Source organism: Pongo pygmaeus, chromosome 2 (genome assembly GCF_028885625.2).
Source record: "Pongo pygmaeus isolate AG05252 chromosome 2, NHGRI_mPonPyg2-v2.0_pri, whole genome shotgun sequence".
Classification (NCBI taxonomy): Eukaryota; Metazoa; Chordata; class Mammalia; order Primates; family Hominidae; genus Pongo; species Pongo pygmaeus.
The window spans coordinates 2,007,788-2,024,417 of record NC_085930.1 but is presented as its reverse complement, the minus strand read 5'-3'; the positions used below and the strand labels follow the sequence as shown (position 1 = coordinate 2,024,417).

Here is a 16,630-nt window from a genome sequence, read left to right as displayed (position 1 = left end):
AATAAATATACATATTAACAGAATCTTTATTATATATAATATACTATGTATATTTAATAAAATATATAAAATATATTATTTATTAATAATACAATCAATATATATAGTAAAATTATATATTTGTGGTATGATTAATAATTATAAATAATGAAATTGTATTTATAATATAAAGCTTTATTATACTTATAATTATAAATAATGTATTAAAATTGTATTATATTTATAGGAATTACAAATAATATAATATTTAAATTATTATATTATTAATTATTGATATATTATTAAATTATTATTATAACAAAATTTTAAAACCTGGCTTTTTGGCCTAGTTTATTTAGCTTGCTATGGAAATGAAAATTTATATGTTGATGGGGAAGGGTTTTTAGAGAACCCTAATATATAAGAATCTGTAAATTATGTATGTCATTATAAATACTTTTGTTATTAAATCTGTACTAAATTGGTCAGTTTGGTCAGGTGCTTGCTTTTACATAATAGGCACTGAACTAAAATATCCCAGTTCCTCTCTTTTTTTTTTAATTTATGTTTTTCATGTAATATTTAAAATATCAATATATAAAATAACTCACCAATATAGAAAGTAGAAAAGAGCTCAGTAAAGCAAAAATCGAATTATACATGCTTCTACAGAATAGAATATCGTGCAAACTACATCTGTTCTTATGTCCTGGATAGATAGAACAGAGAGACTCATTTTGTCTTATGGTCATTTTATGAATCCTTTTTTTTTTGGATCAAGGAATGACTATATGAGGAAATTTTGCCAGAGTCTCTTGTTCAATGAAAGCTTTTGGTTAAGCAAGAATCAGCTGTCCTTTGACAGGATGCCAGGAGGAATGTCTTAAGATACATGTAACAATTTATTCATTCTAAGACGTACATGTTGAATACAGTGTGATAACGTCAATGTGGCCATAGGAGGAAATGAGAACAAGGCCCGGAAAGAAGTTTATTATACTCGTAAGTCCCAGAGAGGGGGTCAGTGCATGCCATTCAGGGCCACACAGGAAGCTCTATGTTTTGGTCAGGTGGTAGAAGACAGGAGTGAGGGGCAATCTAGGCTAGAGCCTTTACTAGGGGTTCTGAGGGAAAGACAGGGCGGAGCGAAGCAAACTTGTTTGCTTAGTTTGAATAATTCCTGTGGAATTTGGGCATTAGGGGTGGTCTATAAGTACCTGATACTTGCCCTCTGATCGATCATCTAGGGCAGGGGAAATATTGGCTTGATGTGTGAGAGTAACACATCATAAGGAAGAGTTTGGGGCTGTACACTTGGGAGGGGCAGGCTTGCATATGAAGCTCCGGGCCCAGCCCTTTGCTATATCTAATAATTGGCTAGCAATGAGAAGTGCAGTTTCTCCACCTATACCATCTCCTCCCAGCAAGCTTTTTAAGAAGTCTTAATGTCACACAATATATGAAGTTAGAAGACCTAGTTTTAATTCTAGTCCATGAAACACTGGGTAATTAATTTTATTCTTGGGTATTGGATTCCTTATTGTTATTATGAAAATAAAAATACCTGTCTTGCTTTATTGGACCAATGAAGACCAAACGAGTTAACATTTGTGAAAAAGTGTTGATGAATATAAATTCAGTATATAAATAGTGGCCTTAAGGATCATTACATCCAAGGTAACCTTGTAGTACATGAAAGAAAGAATTCCTTGGAGTACAAATGATTCTTGCTTAACCAAAACTTCTCATTGAGCAGGACACTTAATTACAAAACTTTTCCATCCATCTCTTTGTCATCCATCTGTCCACTCCTTGATCCAAAAAAGAATTCACAAAATGACTATAGACAGAAGTTCCTTGTTCTACTCATATAGGTCATGAAAACAGAAATTATTTGCGAGATTTTCTTCCCTGCAGAAACATGTATGATTTAATTTGATTTATTTAACTCTTTTCTACATTATATATTAGTATTTTATTGTAAGTTCTACATAAAATTTTTCTTAAAAAGCATACATGTGATTGAGGAGTTGTAATGTTTTGTATTCATTACCTATTATGTAAAAGCTAGCAGCTGACAGAAGTGCAAAATTAATAGCAAAATTAATGACAGGTTTGATAATATACTTTATCCTGTAATTTGTACATTTACTAGGTTTATGCATGTCTAAGTATTTCACAGTTGGATAATAAATTATATGTTTTAAATAGGGGTAGGAACTTTAAGTGGGACAGAACTAAAGTTGTCTAAAAGTGTATGCATATAGCTTAGTTTTATAAATTAATTTCTATTCACTTTCCTCCCTCTGGCTTATTGAATTTTATAATTCTTTATTGTTCAAGTCCAGTGCATGCTTCTTGTCTGAGCCTTCCAAACAACAACTCCAGTTCATGAATGTTGCTGTCCTTTGAACACTTAAAATATTTTACTGTATAAACTATTAGATGGTTACACTTAAACCTGCACTAAAATGTTGTTAATTAACAATTAACAACATTTGAATTAATGCTTATTAACACATGATGTGTAGAGTTGAAAAAGTACTTTATGAAGTCAAAAAAAGGCTTTTAAAGTAAATGTTTACACTAACTACCTAATAATGAAGTAAAACATAGGTTTTTAACTCTTTTTGCTATTAAAGAATAATTCCAGTAATCTTACAGTCCAAATTGGATTTTAAAAAGAATTATGATCATCTTTAGACCCAGGAAGGGAAGCCTCTACTCCATGCTAGAGCTTTAGATGGTCTTGCCCGTTCACTCCTCTGGCTACATTCCTCTTCATGAAGATATGACCTTGAGGGATAAGAAGATATGCCACTTAGATCTTATGGTTTCTTTCTATACCATAGCACAGGTATTCAAGACCCTAGACTTTCTTGCTCAAATGGCCTCAAGTCTACTTTTAGGAGCTTCACAGATTCTTGCTGGGATTCATCCTCCAAAGGACGTACTGTGACACTGGTGTGCTCAGCCTAAGTTGACTGGAGGACTAAAGTTGGCAGCTTTTTGAAACAGGGAAAAGACACAGCTTGTGTATGAGATACTCATATATGCGCATATGTGAAGTCTCTCAGGGTGTGAGATAGAGCTAGAGTCAGGTAAGGGCAAAGAAGTAGGATTAACTGAGGTTAAGAGCTGGCTTTCTATAGGCCACTACATGCTGCCTAGGGTCTTAGGAGTTCAAGTATTTAAAATATGAACCTGGATTGTCAGGTTGTTACGGAAGTATCTTTACAAAGTAGACTAATACTGTATATTTTAAGTTGGGTGTAATTTAAAGAATGGAACTGCAGGCTATTATCTTAAATGAAACAGCTGAGACACAGAAAGACAAATACTGCATGTTCTCATTTATAAGTGGGAGCTAAATAATGTGTACACATAGATGTACACTGTGGAATGATAGACAATGGAGACTTGGAAAGGTGAAAGGGTAAAAGGTGGGTGGATGATGAGAAATTACTTAATGGTGCAATGTGCATTATTCCCATGATGAGTACACTAAAGCCCTGACTTCACCAATATGCAATATATTAGTGTAACAAAATTATACTTGTATTCTATACATTTATACAAGTAACAAAAGATTTATCATTTAAAAATATTAAGGCATGTGGTATGTGAGCTGCCATACTCATATTCTTGCCTTGGGACCCATACTTTTTAGAGACCCTATTTAATTTAATACTTGAAATAATAACTAAAAGGTTAAAATTGACCCCTTGAACAGCATGGAGATTGACCTCTGTGTTATTGAAAATCCATGTATAACATTTGACTGTCCAGAAAAGTTAACTACTAATAGCCTACTGTTGATCAGAAGCCTTGTTGATAACATAAACAGTTGATTAACACATAGTTTCTATGTTATATATTACACATACCGTATTCTTACAATAAAGTAAGCTAGAGAAAAGAAAATGTTATTAATCATAGCTGGGCATGCTGCCTCAGGCCTGTAATCCCAGAAATTTGAGAGGCCAAGGCAGGTGTATCACCTGAGCTCAGGAGTTTGAGACCAGCCTGGGCAACATGGCAAAATCCCATCTCTACCCAAAACACAAAAAATTAGCTGGGCATAGTGGTGCATGCCTGTAGTCCCGGTTACTTTGGAAGCTGAGGTGGAAGGATTTCTTGAGCCTGGGATGTGGAGGTTGCAGTGACCAAAAATTGCGCCACTTTGCTCCAACCTGGGTAACAGAGTGAGACCCTATTTCAGAAAAAGAAAAGAAAATGATAAGGAAGAGAAAATATATTGACTATTCATTAAATGGAAGTGGATGATCATGAAGTGGACTTCATCCTTGTTGTCTTTATGTTGAGTAGGCTGCAGAGAAGGGTAAAGTGGAAGGGTTGGTCTTGCTGTCTCAGAGGTGGCAGAGGCTGAAGAAAATTCATTGTAAGTGGACCTGCATAACTTAAACCTGTGTTCAGGGTTCATCTTTATATACAAATGCAGTATTTCCAAAAGGAAAAGTATGCCTGAAATGTGATATAATTTCTATATCTACTAATGTTATATTTTATGGCAAATTTCATAGGCTTTTAGATCTATATCAATCTTGAATGTGTAGAATCAGATCCAAATTTGTATGTCTAATATATATTACTTTCTATATTCTTGAATAAGATGAAATTTACCAATTATGTCTGTTTTGAGTGTTTTGGTACCTAAGTCTATTGTATTTTAAGTAAAAAAAGAAACATTATTTTTCATCAAACATCACAAACTCAGTGTAAAAAAATATGCATCATTTTGTTATGTATCCTTATGCACTGTATTTGAGAAGAATCACATTTCCGATTATCTGTGTATATTTTGGTACTTCTATATTTCTTGGTTTATATCGGTTGTGATTAGAGAATACATATATTATTTCACTTCAGACCCTTCTCTCATTCTGAACATCTCCGCAACCGAATGTATTTGTAAACAAGGAAATGTTATAATTTCATAAATGATATTTTCAAACACTTCTTCATATTTGAGTTAAAGTTAATCTCATATTTTCAGAGAGTTAATTTTTTGTTGAAGATGGTTAATGCTCTTTATTAATATGAAGCGATGAATATACTAACTAAAACAGAATTTACTGGGAATAAAATTCTTTTTTTTTTATACATAAAGTTCTAGGGTACATGTGCACAACGTGCAGGTTTGTTACATATGTATATATGTGCCATGTTGGTGTGCTGCACCCATTAACTTGTCATTTACATTAGGCATATCTCCTAATGCTTTCCCTCTCCCCTCCCCCCACCCCACCACAGGCCCCAGTGTGTGATGTTCCCTTCCAGTGTCCAAGTGTTATCATTGTTCATTTCCCACCTGTGAGTGACAACATGTGGTGTTTGGTTTTTTGTCCTTGCAATAGTTTGCTGAGAATGATGGTTTCCAGCTTCATCCATGTCCCTACAAAGGACATGAACACATCGTTTTTTATGGCTGCATGGTATTCCATGGCGTTTATGTGCCACATTTTCTTAATCCAGTCTATCACTGATGGACATTTGGGTTGGTTCCAAGTCTTTGCTATTATGAATAGTGCCACAATAAACATACATGTGCATGTGCCTTTATAGCAGCATGATTTATAATCCTTTGGGTATATACCCAGTAATGGGATGGCTGGGTCAAATGGTATTTCTAGTTCTAGATCCTTAAGGGATCGCCACACTGTCTTCCACAATGGGTGAACTAGTTTACAGTCCCACCAACAGTGTAAAAGTGTTCCTATTTCTCCACATCCTCTCCAGCACCTGTTGTTTCCTGACTTTTTAATGATCGCCATTCTAACTGGTGTGAGATGGTATCTCATTGTGGTTTTGATTTGCATTTCTCTGATGGCCAGTGATGATGAGCATTTTTTCATGTGTCTTTTGGCTGCATAAATATCTTCTTGAGAAGTGTCTGTTCATATCCTTCGCCCACTTGTTGATGGGGTTGTTTGCTTTTTTCTTGTAAATTTGTTTGAGTTCTTTGTAGATTCTGGCTATTAGCCCTTTGTCAGATGAGTAGATTGCAAAATTTTCTCCCATTCTGTAGGTTGCCTGTTCACTCTGATAGTAGTTTCCTTTGCTTTGCAGAAGCTCTTTAGTTTAATTAGATCCCACTTGTCAGTTTTGGCTTTTGTTGCCATTGCTTTTGGTGTTTTAGACAAGAAGTCCTTGCCCATGCCTATGTCCTGAATGGTATTGCCTAGGTTATCTTCCAGGGTTTTTATGGCTTTAGGTCAAACATTTAAGTCTTTAATCCATCTTGAATTAATTTTTGTATAAGGCATAAGGAAGGGATCCAGTTTCAGCTTTCTACATATGGATAGCCAGTTTTCTCAGCACCAGTTATTAAACAGGGAATCCTTTTCCCATTTCTTGTTTATGTCAGGTTTGTCAAAGATCAGATGGTTGTAGATGTGTGGTATTATTTCTGAAGGCTCTGTTCTGTTCCATTGGTCTATATGTCTGTTTTGGTACCAGTACCATGCTGTTTTGGTTACTGTAGCCTTGTAGTATAGTTTGAAGTCAGGTAGCATGATGCCTCCAGCTTGGTTCTTTTGGCTTAGGATTGTCTTGGAAATGCGGGCTCTTTTTTGGTTCCATATGAACTTTAAATTAGTTTTTTCCAATTCTGTGAAGAAAGTCATTGGTAGCTTGATGGGGATGGCATTGAATCTATAAATTACCTTGGGCAGTATGGCCATTTTCATGATATTGATTCTTCCTACCCATGAGCATGGAATGTTCTTCCATTTGTATCCTCTTATTTCATTGAGCAGTGGTTTGTAGTTCTCTTTGAAGAGGTTCTTCACATCCCTTGTAAGTTGGATTCCTAGGTATTTTATTCTCTTTGAAGCAATTGTTAATGGGAGTTCACTCATGATTTGGCACTCTGTTTGTCTGTTATTGGTGTATAAGAATGCTTGTGATTTTTGCTCATTGATTTTATATCCTGAGACTTTGCTGAAGTTGCTTATCAGCTTAAGGAGATTTTGGGCTGAGACAATGGAGTTTTCTAGATATACAATCATGTCATCTGCAAACAGGGACAATTTGACTTCTTCTTTTCCTAATTGCATACTCTTTATTTCTTTCTCCTGCCTGATTGCCCTGGCCAGAACTTCCAACACTATGTTGAATAGGAGTGGTGAGAGATGGCATCCCTGTCTTGTGCCAGTTTTCAAAGGGAATGCTTCCAGTTTTGCCCATTCAGTATGATATTGGCTGTGGGTTTGTCATAAATAGCTCTTATTATTTTGAGATACGTCCCATCAATACCTAATTTATTGAGAGTTTTTAGCGTGAAGGGCTGTTGAATTTTGTCAAAGGCCTTTTCTGCATCTATTGAGATAATCATGTGGTTTTTGTCTTTGTTTCTATTTATGTTCTGGATGTTATTTATTGATTTGTGTATGTTGAACCAGCCTTGCATCCCAGGGATGAAGCCCACTTGATCATGGTGGATAAGCTTTTTGATGTGCTGCTGGATTTGTTTTGCCAGGATTTTATGGAGGATTTTTGCATCGATGTTCATCAGGGATATTGGTCTAAAATTCTCTTTTTTTGTTGTGTCTGTGCCAGGCTTTGGTATCAAAATGATGCTGGCCTCATAAAATAAGTTAGGGAGGATTCCCTCTTTTTCTATTGATTGGAATAGTTTCAGAAGGAATGGTACCAGCTCCTCCTTGTACCTCTGATAGAATTCTGCTGTGAATCCATCTGGTCCTGGACTTTTTTTGGTTGCTAGGTTATTAATTATTGCTTCAATTTCAGAGCTTGTTATTGGTCTATTCAGAGATTCAACTTCTTCCTGGTTTAGTCTCAGGAGGGTGTATGTATCCAGGAATTTATCCATTTCTTCTAGATTTTCTAGTTTATTTGTGTAGAGCTGTTTATAGTATTCTCTGATGGTGGTTTGTATTTCTGTGGGATCAATGGTAATATCCCTTTATCATTTTTTATTGCATCTATTTGATTCTTCTCTCTTTTCTTCTTTATTAGTCTTGCTAGTGGTGTATCAATTTTGTTGATCTTTTCAAAAAACCAGCCACTGGACTCACTGATTTTTTGAAGGGTTTTTTCTCTGTCTCCTTTAGTTCTTCTCTAATCTTAGTTATTTCTTGCCTTCTGCTAGCTTTTGAATGTGTTTGCTCTTGCTTCTCTAGTTCTTTTAATTGTGATGTTAGGGTGTCAATTTTAGATCTTTCCTGCTTTCTTTTGTGGGCATTTAGTGCTATAAATTTCCCTCTACACACTGCTTTGAATGTGTCCCAGAGATTCTGGTATGATGTGTCTTTGTTCTCATTGGTTTCAAAGAACACCTTTATTTCTGCCTTCATTTCATTATGTACCCAGTAGTCATTCAGGAGCAGGTTGTTCAGTTTCCATGTAGTTGAGTGGTTTTGAGTGAGTTTCTTAATCCTGACCTCTAGTTTCAATTCACTGTGGTCTGAGAGACAGTTTGTTATAATTTCTGTTCTTTTACATTTGCTGAGGAGAGTTTTACTTCCAACTATGTGGTCAATTTTGGAATAAGTGTGATGTGGTGCTGAGAAAAATGTATATTCTATTGATTTGGGTTGGAGACTTCTGTAGACATCTATTAGGTCCGCTTGGTGCAGAGCTGAGTTCAATTCCTGTATATCCTTGTTAACTTTCTGTCTCATTGATCTTTCTAATGTTGACAATGGGATGTTAAAGTTTCCCATTATTATTATGTGGGAGTCTAAGTATCTTTGCAGATCTCTAAGGACTTGCTTTATGAATCTGTGTGCTCCTGTATTAGGTGCATATATATTTAAGATAGTTAGCTCTTCTTGTTGAATTGATCCCTTTACCATTATGTAATGGCCTTCTTTGTCTCTTTTGATCTTTGTTGGTTTAAAGTCTGTTTTATCAGAGACTAGTATTGCAACCCCTGCCTTTTTTTGTTTTCCATTTGCTTGGTAGATCTTCCTCCATCCCTTTATTTTGAGCCTATGTGTGTCTCTGCACATGTGATGGGTCTCCTGAATACAGCACACTGATGGGTCTTGACTCTTTATCCAATTTGCCAGTCTGTGTCTTTTAATTGGAGCATTTAGCCCATTTACATTTAAGGTTAATATTGTTATGTGTGAATTTGATCCTGTCATTATGATGTTAGCTGGTTATTTTGCTCGTTAGTTGATGCAGTTTCTTCCTGGCATCAATGGTCTTTACAATTTGGCATGTTTTTGCAATGGCTGGTACCAGTTGTTCCTTTCCATGTTTAGTGCTTCCTTCAGGAGGTCTTTTAGGGCAGGCCTGGTGTTGACAAAATCTCTCAGCATTTGCTTGTCTGTAAAGCATTTTATTTCTCCTTCACTTTTGAAGCTTAGTTTGGCTGGATATGAAATTCTGGGTTGAAAATTCTTTCCTTTAAAGAATGTTGAATATTGGCCCCCACTCTCTTCTGGCTTGTAGAGTTTCTGCCAAGAGATCAGCTGTTAGTCTGATGGGTTTCCCTTTGTGGGTAGCCCGACTTTTCTCTCTGGCGGCCCTTAACATTTTTTCCTCCATTTCCACTTTGATGAATCTGACAGTTATGTTTCTTGGAGTTGCTCTTCTCGAGGAGTATCTTTATGGCATTCTCTGTATTTCCTGAATTTGAATGTTGGCCTGCCTTGCTAGGTTGAGGAAGTTCTCCTGGATAATATCCTGAAGAGTGTTTTCCAACTTGGTTCCATTCTCCCCATCACTTTCAGGTACACCAATCAGATATAGATTTGGTCTTTTCACATAGTCCCATATTTCTGGGAGGCTTTGTTCATTTCTTTTTACTCTTTTTTCTCTAAACTTCTCTTCTCACTTCTTTTCATTCATTTAATCTTCAATCACTGATACCCTTTCTTCCAGTTGATCGAATCGGCTACTGAAGCTTGTGCATTCATCTCGTAGTTCTCGCGCCATGGTTTTCAGCTTCATCAGGTCATTTAAGGACTTCTCTGCACGGGTATTCTAGTTAGCCATGCATTTAATCTTTTTTCAAGGTTTTTAGCTTCTTAGCGATGGGTTCTAACTTCCTTCTTTAGCTCGGAGAAGTTTAATTGTCTGAAGCCTTCTTCTCTCAACTTGTCAACGTCATTCTCCTTCCAGCATTATTCCGTTGCTGGTGAGAAGCTGCGTTCCTTTGGAGGGGTAGAGGTGCTCTGATTTTTAGAATTTTCAGCTTTTCTCCTCCGTTTTTCCCCATCTCTGTGGTTTTATCTACCTTTGGTCTTTGATGACGGTGACGTACAGATGGGGCTTTGGTGTGGATGTCCTTTCTGTTTGTTAGTTTTCCTTCCAACAGTCAGGACCCTCAGCTGCAGGTCTGTTGGAGTTTGCTGGAGGTTCACCCCAGACCCTGTTTGCCTGGGTATCAGCAGTGGAGGCTGCAGAACAGCGAATATTGCTGAACATCAAATGTTGCTGCCTGATTGTTCCTCTGGAAGCTTCGTCTCAGAGGGGTACCTGGCCGTGTGAGGTGTCAGTCTGCCCCTATTGGGGGGTGCCTCCCAGTTTGGCTACTCGGGGGTATGGGACCCACTTGAGGAGGCAGTCTGTCCATTCTCAGATCTCAAACTCCGTGCTGGGAGAACCGCTACTCTCTTCAAAGCTGTCAGACAGGGACATTTAAGTCTGCAGAGGTTTCTGCTGTCTTTTGTTTGGCTATGCCCTGCCCCCACATATGGAGTCTACAGAGGCAGGCAGGCCTCCTTGAGCTGGGGTGTGCTCCACCCAGTTCCAGCTTCCCAGCTGCTTTGTTTACCTACTGAAGCCTCAGCAATGGTGGGCGTCCCTCCCCCAGCCTTGCTGCCGCCTTGCAGTTCGATCTCAGACTGCTGTACTAGCAATGAGCGAGGTTCCATGGGTGTGGGACCCTCCAAGCTAGGCGCGGGATATAATCTCCTGGTGTGCCGTTTGCTAAAACCATTGGAAAAGCACAGTATTAGGGTGGGAGTGACCCGATTTTCCATTTGTCATCTGTCACAGCTTTGCTTGGCTATGAAAGGGAGTTCCCTGACCCCTTGCGCTTCCCGGGTGAGGAGATGCTTCGCCCTGCTTTGGCTCACACTCGGTGGGCTGCACCCACTGTCCTGCCCCCACTGTCTGACGAGCCCCAGTGAGATGAACCCAGTACCTCAGTTGGAAAGGCAGACATCACCCATCTTCTGCGTCGCTCACGCTGGGAGCTGTAGACAGAGCTGTTCCTATTCGGCCATCTTGGAAGCACCCCCTGGAATATAATTCTTTACTCTTATATGGGAGAGTGAAGGATGTAGTATAGACATTAATAATAATGTATATGCATTCCCTGAGAAGTGAAATCAATTCTATTTATACATGTATTCAAAATAAAAATCATCATTGGATGAGTACTTTAGATGCTTTCCTATGAGTAAAATACCTAGATTTTTAGACTTTGATTTTGACGGTTTAAAATTATATCATATTTTTTACTATTATCTTGGTTCACAGTTATATTTAGAATGATTATATTGTGGTTCCAATGAGCTGTGATAGTGCTGGTTTGCCTTTAAGTGTCCTCAGAGTAACATAAGACCCATTATACATTAGGATGAAAGGCATTTAGATGGGAAATTTCATGTATATTCCCATGAGATTTTTGAATCACCCCTGATAAAAAATGTGTGTATTTTGTAAAATTAAATATACAATTCAAAGGAACTCATTGTTTTCTCTGGAAAATGCCCTCTGGATTTCAAGCAAGAAATTTGCAGAAAATATTTTTTGGATAAAGATTGTGTTTAAGTTTGCATGATGGATAATATAAATTATTCTGGAAATTTACAGTAGATAATTAAAAGTACTTTGTGTCATAATAGTCCTATATACTGAGGAAAATAGGCATTCTGTTAGAAACTATACTAATGAAATACAACCAGCCTTGATTTAGTAACTCTCTGTAGCCAGTTAAAATAAGAAACTGCAAACAGAATGTGTTAAATAATCTTATTATAAATAACTGAAGTATGTTATCAACCAATGGAACCCTTATTCACTATAGCAAACCGTTTGTCGTTTTATAAACTATGATGCCTAGCATGTTTTCCCAAAAATGCTGTAAGGTTACCTGAATGTTTTTCTTGTATTGAAAATGATGAATTATAACTATACAAATAAAATGGGGTTATAATCTAAATTTACAGTATAGAAGTATGCAATATTAAATGAATAAGTATTGATAATATAAAGTGCTTTCAGGGTACCCAAATATTTTCATTAAATCCCTTAAAAATGGACAAAGTCTTTCTATGCAATCAAGGGGCAAACTGCTTGTACATAAACATACAGAAGTGAAAATAATCCAGTGATCTAGCTCAGAGTGAAAGCCAATGGGCTTAAAATGCTTAATACTTTTGGTTTGGCTGCTCTCTGACCCTCTGTTCTTATCACCTAATGTGCTTTCAGTGCCCACTTATGCTGTTCCTCAAATATACCTGTTTACTCTTGCCTCAGGTTATTTGTATTTACTGCTTCCTCTTTGCAAGTTTCACTATCTCATCTCTAAGGCAATGCTTAAATGTCACTACCTCAGTAAGGCCTTTTCTAGCCACCTACTTAAAATTATAACCCTCTTCTTAATCTCCTTTCTCCATTTTTCCCCATTGTACTTTCTACCATATTATTTGGTTTTACTCATTTCTACTTTTTAATTGTCTCTCTTCCCTCTAAAGTAAGCTTTATAAAGGCAGAGAGTTTTTGTTCAGCTTGTTAACTGCTATATTTCCAGTGTCCAGGGTATGGGAATGCCTGATAAATATTTATCAAATAAGCCTAAGGCCTTATCCATGTCTGTTTTCTGTTGAAGTAGTCATATAAATATTTAATTGAATATTGGCAAAGAAAACACACTACAATTTGTGGAAAATTGGATATGAGGAAAGATGGGAAACCCGAAGTGCATTTTTTATATATTTAGTTGTTCTGATAAGATAATGGATGCTATTTAATGTTCTTATAGTATGCCAGGAACTATCTGAAGTGCTGTACATGCATTTATCTAATTTACACCTTACAACAACCCTGTGAAACAGATACTATTATCAGCTCCTTTACAGTTGAGGAAACTAGGGATTAAATAAAGTTGTCATGCAATTAATGTATAGGAAGGCAAGACAGGACAGCTGATTCTAGAACCTGTACTTTTAACTAAAGGCTCACGGTTAAAATGCTGTTCCATTGATGCTTTGAATTGCTTCATTTGTATCCTTTTAATTCATTTTTATTTCGGTGAAACAAAAAAATTGTAAGTAATCATTTCTGTTTAATCACTGTGGTTTAAAATCACTTAATTACTTTTTTCCCTTTTTGCAGTGGGATGCCATCACTGAAATGGATGAACATAATAGGCCCATTCACACATACCAGGTATGTAATGTAATGGAACCAAACCAAAACAACTGGCTTCGTACAAACTGGATCTCCCGTGATGCAGCTCAGAAAATTTATGTGGAAATGAAATTCACACTAAGGGATTGTAACAGCATCCCATGGGTCTTGGGGACTTGCAAAGAAACATTTAATCTGTTTTATACGGAATCAGATGAGTCCCATGGAATTAAATTCAAGCCAAACCAGTATATAAAGATCGACACAATTGCTGCTGATGAGAGTTTTACCCAGATGGATTTGGGTGATCGCATCCTCAAACTCAACACTGAAATTCGTGAGGTGGGGCCTATAGAAAGGAAAGGATTTTATCTGGCTTTTCAGGACATTGGGGCATGCATTGCCCTGGTTTCAGTCCGTGTTTTCTACAAGAAGTGCCCCTTCACTGTTCGTAACTTGGCCATGTTTCCTGATACCATTCCAAGGGTTGATTCCTCCTCTTTGGTTGAAGTACGGGGTTCTTGTGTGAAGAGTGCTGAAGAGCGTGACACTCCTAAACTGTATTGTGGAGCTGATGGAGATTGGCTGGTTCCTCTTGGAAGGTGCATCTGCAGTACAGGATATGAAGAAATTGAGGGTTCTTGCCATGGTAAGAAACAAACGTTTAAATAATTTATCTTGCATTTAAATGATTTTAAAAAGTTTTATTTTTTAAATTGACAAATAGTAATTGTACATATTCATAGGTGTGTAGTAATGTTTTGATACATATAATGTATACTGATCAGATCAAAGAAGTTAATATATCCATCATCTCAAACACTGATCTTTTAAAAATGATGATTTATTAAAAGTAAATGTTATACATTTATTTCAAATAATACATTTTTGAGTGGTATACTTGATAATTAATTGTGAAAGCAATTGATTCATATTAACTATAAGAAAATTGCTGTCATTTTTCTCCTGGGAAAGGTGTATGAAAGTGTGCCAAAATGCTTTCATTAAAGTAGTTAAACAATATGAATTGCTGTATCCGCCTAATTTTTGTAAAGGAAAGCAGCATCAACAACAGCAACAAAAAGCAATGAGATTCAAAATAGCGATTTCCCTGGTGTTCACATTTTTACAGTTTATAGAAATACGACATTTAAAGACAGTTAGCAATAATTATTTCTATCATATTGAATTATAATACTTGAATAGTACTTAAATAGAATTATATTTAAATAAATGAGGGATTCATGTATATTTTATTTCAAAAATGTATAAGCTAGTTTATATGGGTATTATGTATGACGTTTGGTGGTTCAATATTGACCTGATCAGAGCTTAATTAATCTTTTGCTATTATTACATAGAATTTTTCACCATATAACACATTAGCTTTTCATTTTAATAGTAGTATTTGTGTGACATCTAATTGTCAGGAAATATTAACATCACAAAATGCTAATTAAGTTTAGAACTATACCTTTCGCATTGTTATAACAATGAAATACCTATAATTTTCATGATGAAACATTTTTCACTTTTTATGTAATTCATTTTATGAAAGTTTATTTACCTAATAAGTATATACATTCAAAAATTTTATATACCCCACAATAAAGAGCATACATTTGATTATATTTAGATATAGGACTCATAATCAAAACACAAATATAGAAAAAAAATTATTTCATGGTAAATAGTAATATACTGGGGATACTTCCCTCTCAATAATAACTTCTTAAGAGGGTGTTTTCTATAGCACAAGCTTGAGTTTATTGATTTCTTTGTTGATGTTATATTCACATTCATTAAAAAGGATGAGAATAGATAAGAAAAACATATCTGTATGCATATAAGGGTCATGGATAATATATGTGAAGTTTTAAAGGTTTTATCTGTTTACACTTGGGTTCTTGACTCTTGAGAAGTTCACTCAAGCTGCCAGTGATGATTATGTTTTGTAACTGGAGAATATTAATATTTGCATGAGAAGTCCATAGTATATATTTTACAAAGCATGAATCAGCTTTCCTGTGCTTTTAATCATTAAATTATGTTTCATTCAAGTTTAGTAATATAGATTATCAATATAGTTTATCAAAAATTTTATTCACTTATAACAAGGATTTATAATGGAGAAAAATTAAACCGTAAATTATCCTGGAGTTAGAATCTAAAGATATTTTACATTGGAAAGTGCATGTATTAGTTTGTTCTCATACTGCTATAAGAACTTCCTGAGACTGGGTAATTTATGAAGGAAAGAGTTTTAAATGGCTCACAGTTCCACAGGCTTAACAGGAAGCACTACTGGAACACCTCAGGAAACTTACAATCATGGCAGAAGGTGAAGGGGAAGCATGTATGCCTTACCCTGGCAGCAGAGGAGAGAGAGAGAGAAAGGGGGAAGTGCCACACACTTTCGAGCAACCAGATCTCATGAGAACTCACTATCATGAGAACAGCAAAAAGGAAGTCCACCCCCATGATTGAATCACTTCCCACGAGGCCCCTCCTCCAGAATTTCAAGATGAGATTTGGGTGGGGACACGGACAAACCATATCAGTGCACTAAAGAAAAATTTATACATACGAATAATTATCCAGTTAAGTGGAGAAGACAATAAGATCTAAGGATAAAATGTATTACACAGAGTAACCATGTAGTTTTTTTGGTACAGACATGTAATATGTGTAATAATCACATCAGTTTTACCATATTTTAAATTAGGTAGAAAGCCATTACTTGGTAAAAATAATACAGTTTTTTAAATATTTGAAGAATTATTTAATCTAATAATTTATGTGATTTGCTATTACTAAATATTTGTATTTCTTTATGGCATTTACCACAAAATTAAAGTAACCAACTGTGATGTCTAGATATTTTTTTACTTAATATGCTTGCTGTGAAATTTTATTCTTATTTGTATGCCTGAGAATTTCTTCTATGATTTGGCAAAGATAGTTTTGGGCAAATGATAAGCAGCATCTGTTTATCTAGAGCTTCTACTTGTGTGTTTTTATGGCTTGTTATCTTTATTATCCTTTATCTGATTGCAGAAACATAAGGGGGTCAGTACAGAACAATTGTTCATCACCTTGTAGTGGATGGCAGAAATTGGGAGAATTAAGTTTGAATTCTATATCTATGGCTTATAAACCTCAAAATCAGGTGTTTTTTTAAAATTTATAAAGTAGTGGTTGTAATCACCTAAAGATGAAATACATATAAAACTATTAACAACAAGCAAACATGCCTGATTCCAATTAAATATAATGAATTGCTATTTAAAAACAA

General features: G+C 35.8%; 1 protein-coding gene across 4 annotated transcripts in view; it reads left to right on the top strand.

Moving 5' to 3' along the window:
* EPHA6 (EPH receptor A6) overlaps nucleotides 1–16,630 on the top strand; it is a 959,072-nt gene that overhangs the window by 161,535 nt on the left and 780,907 nt on the right. For all 4 annotated transcript variants that reach the window (XM_054481297.2, XM_063661446.1, XM_063661447.1 and 1 more), the window contains exon 3: nucleotides 13,321–13,984. In XM_054481297.2, the coding sequence (XP_054337272.1) occupies nucleotides 13,321–13,984 (664 nt within the window). The remainder of the gene's footprint in view (nucleotides 1–13,320; nucleotides 13,985–16,630) is intronic.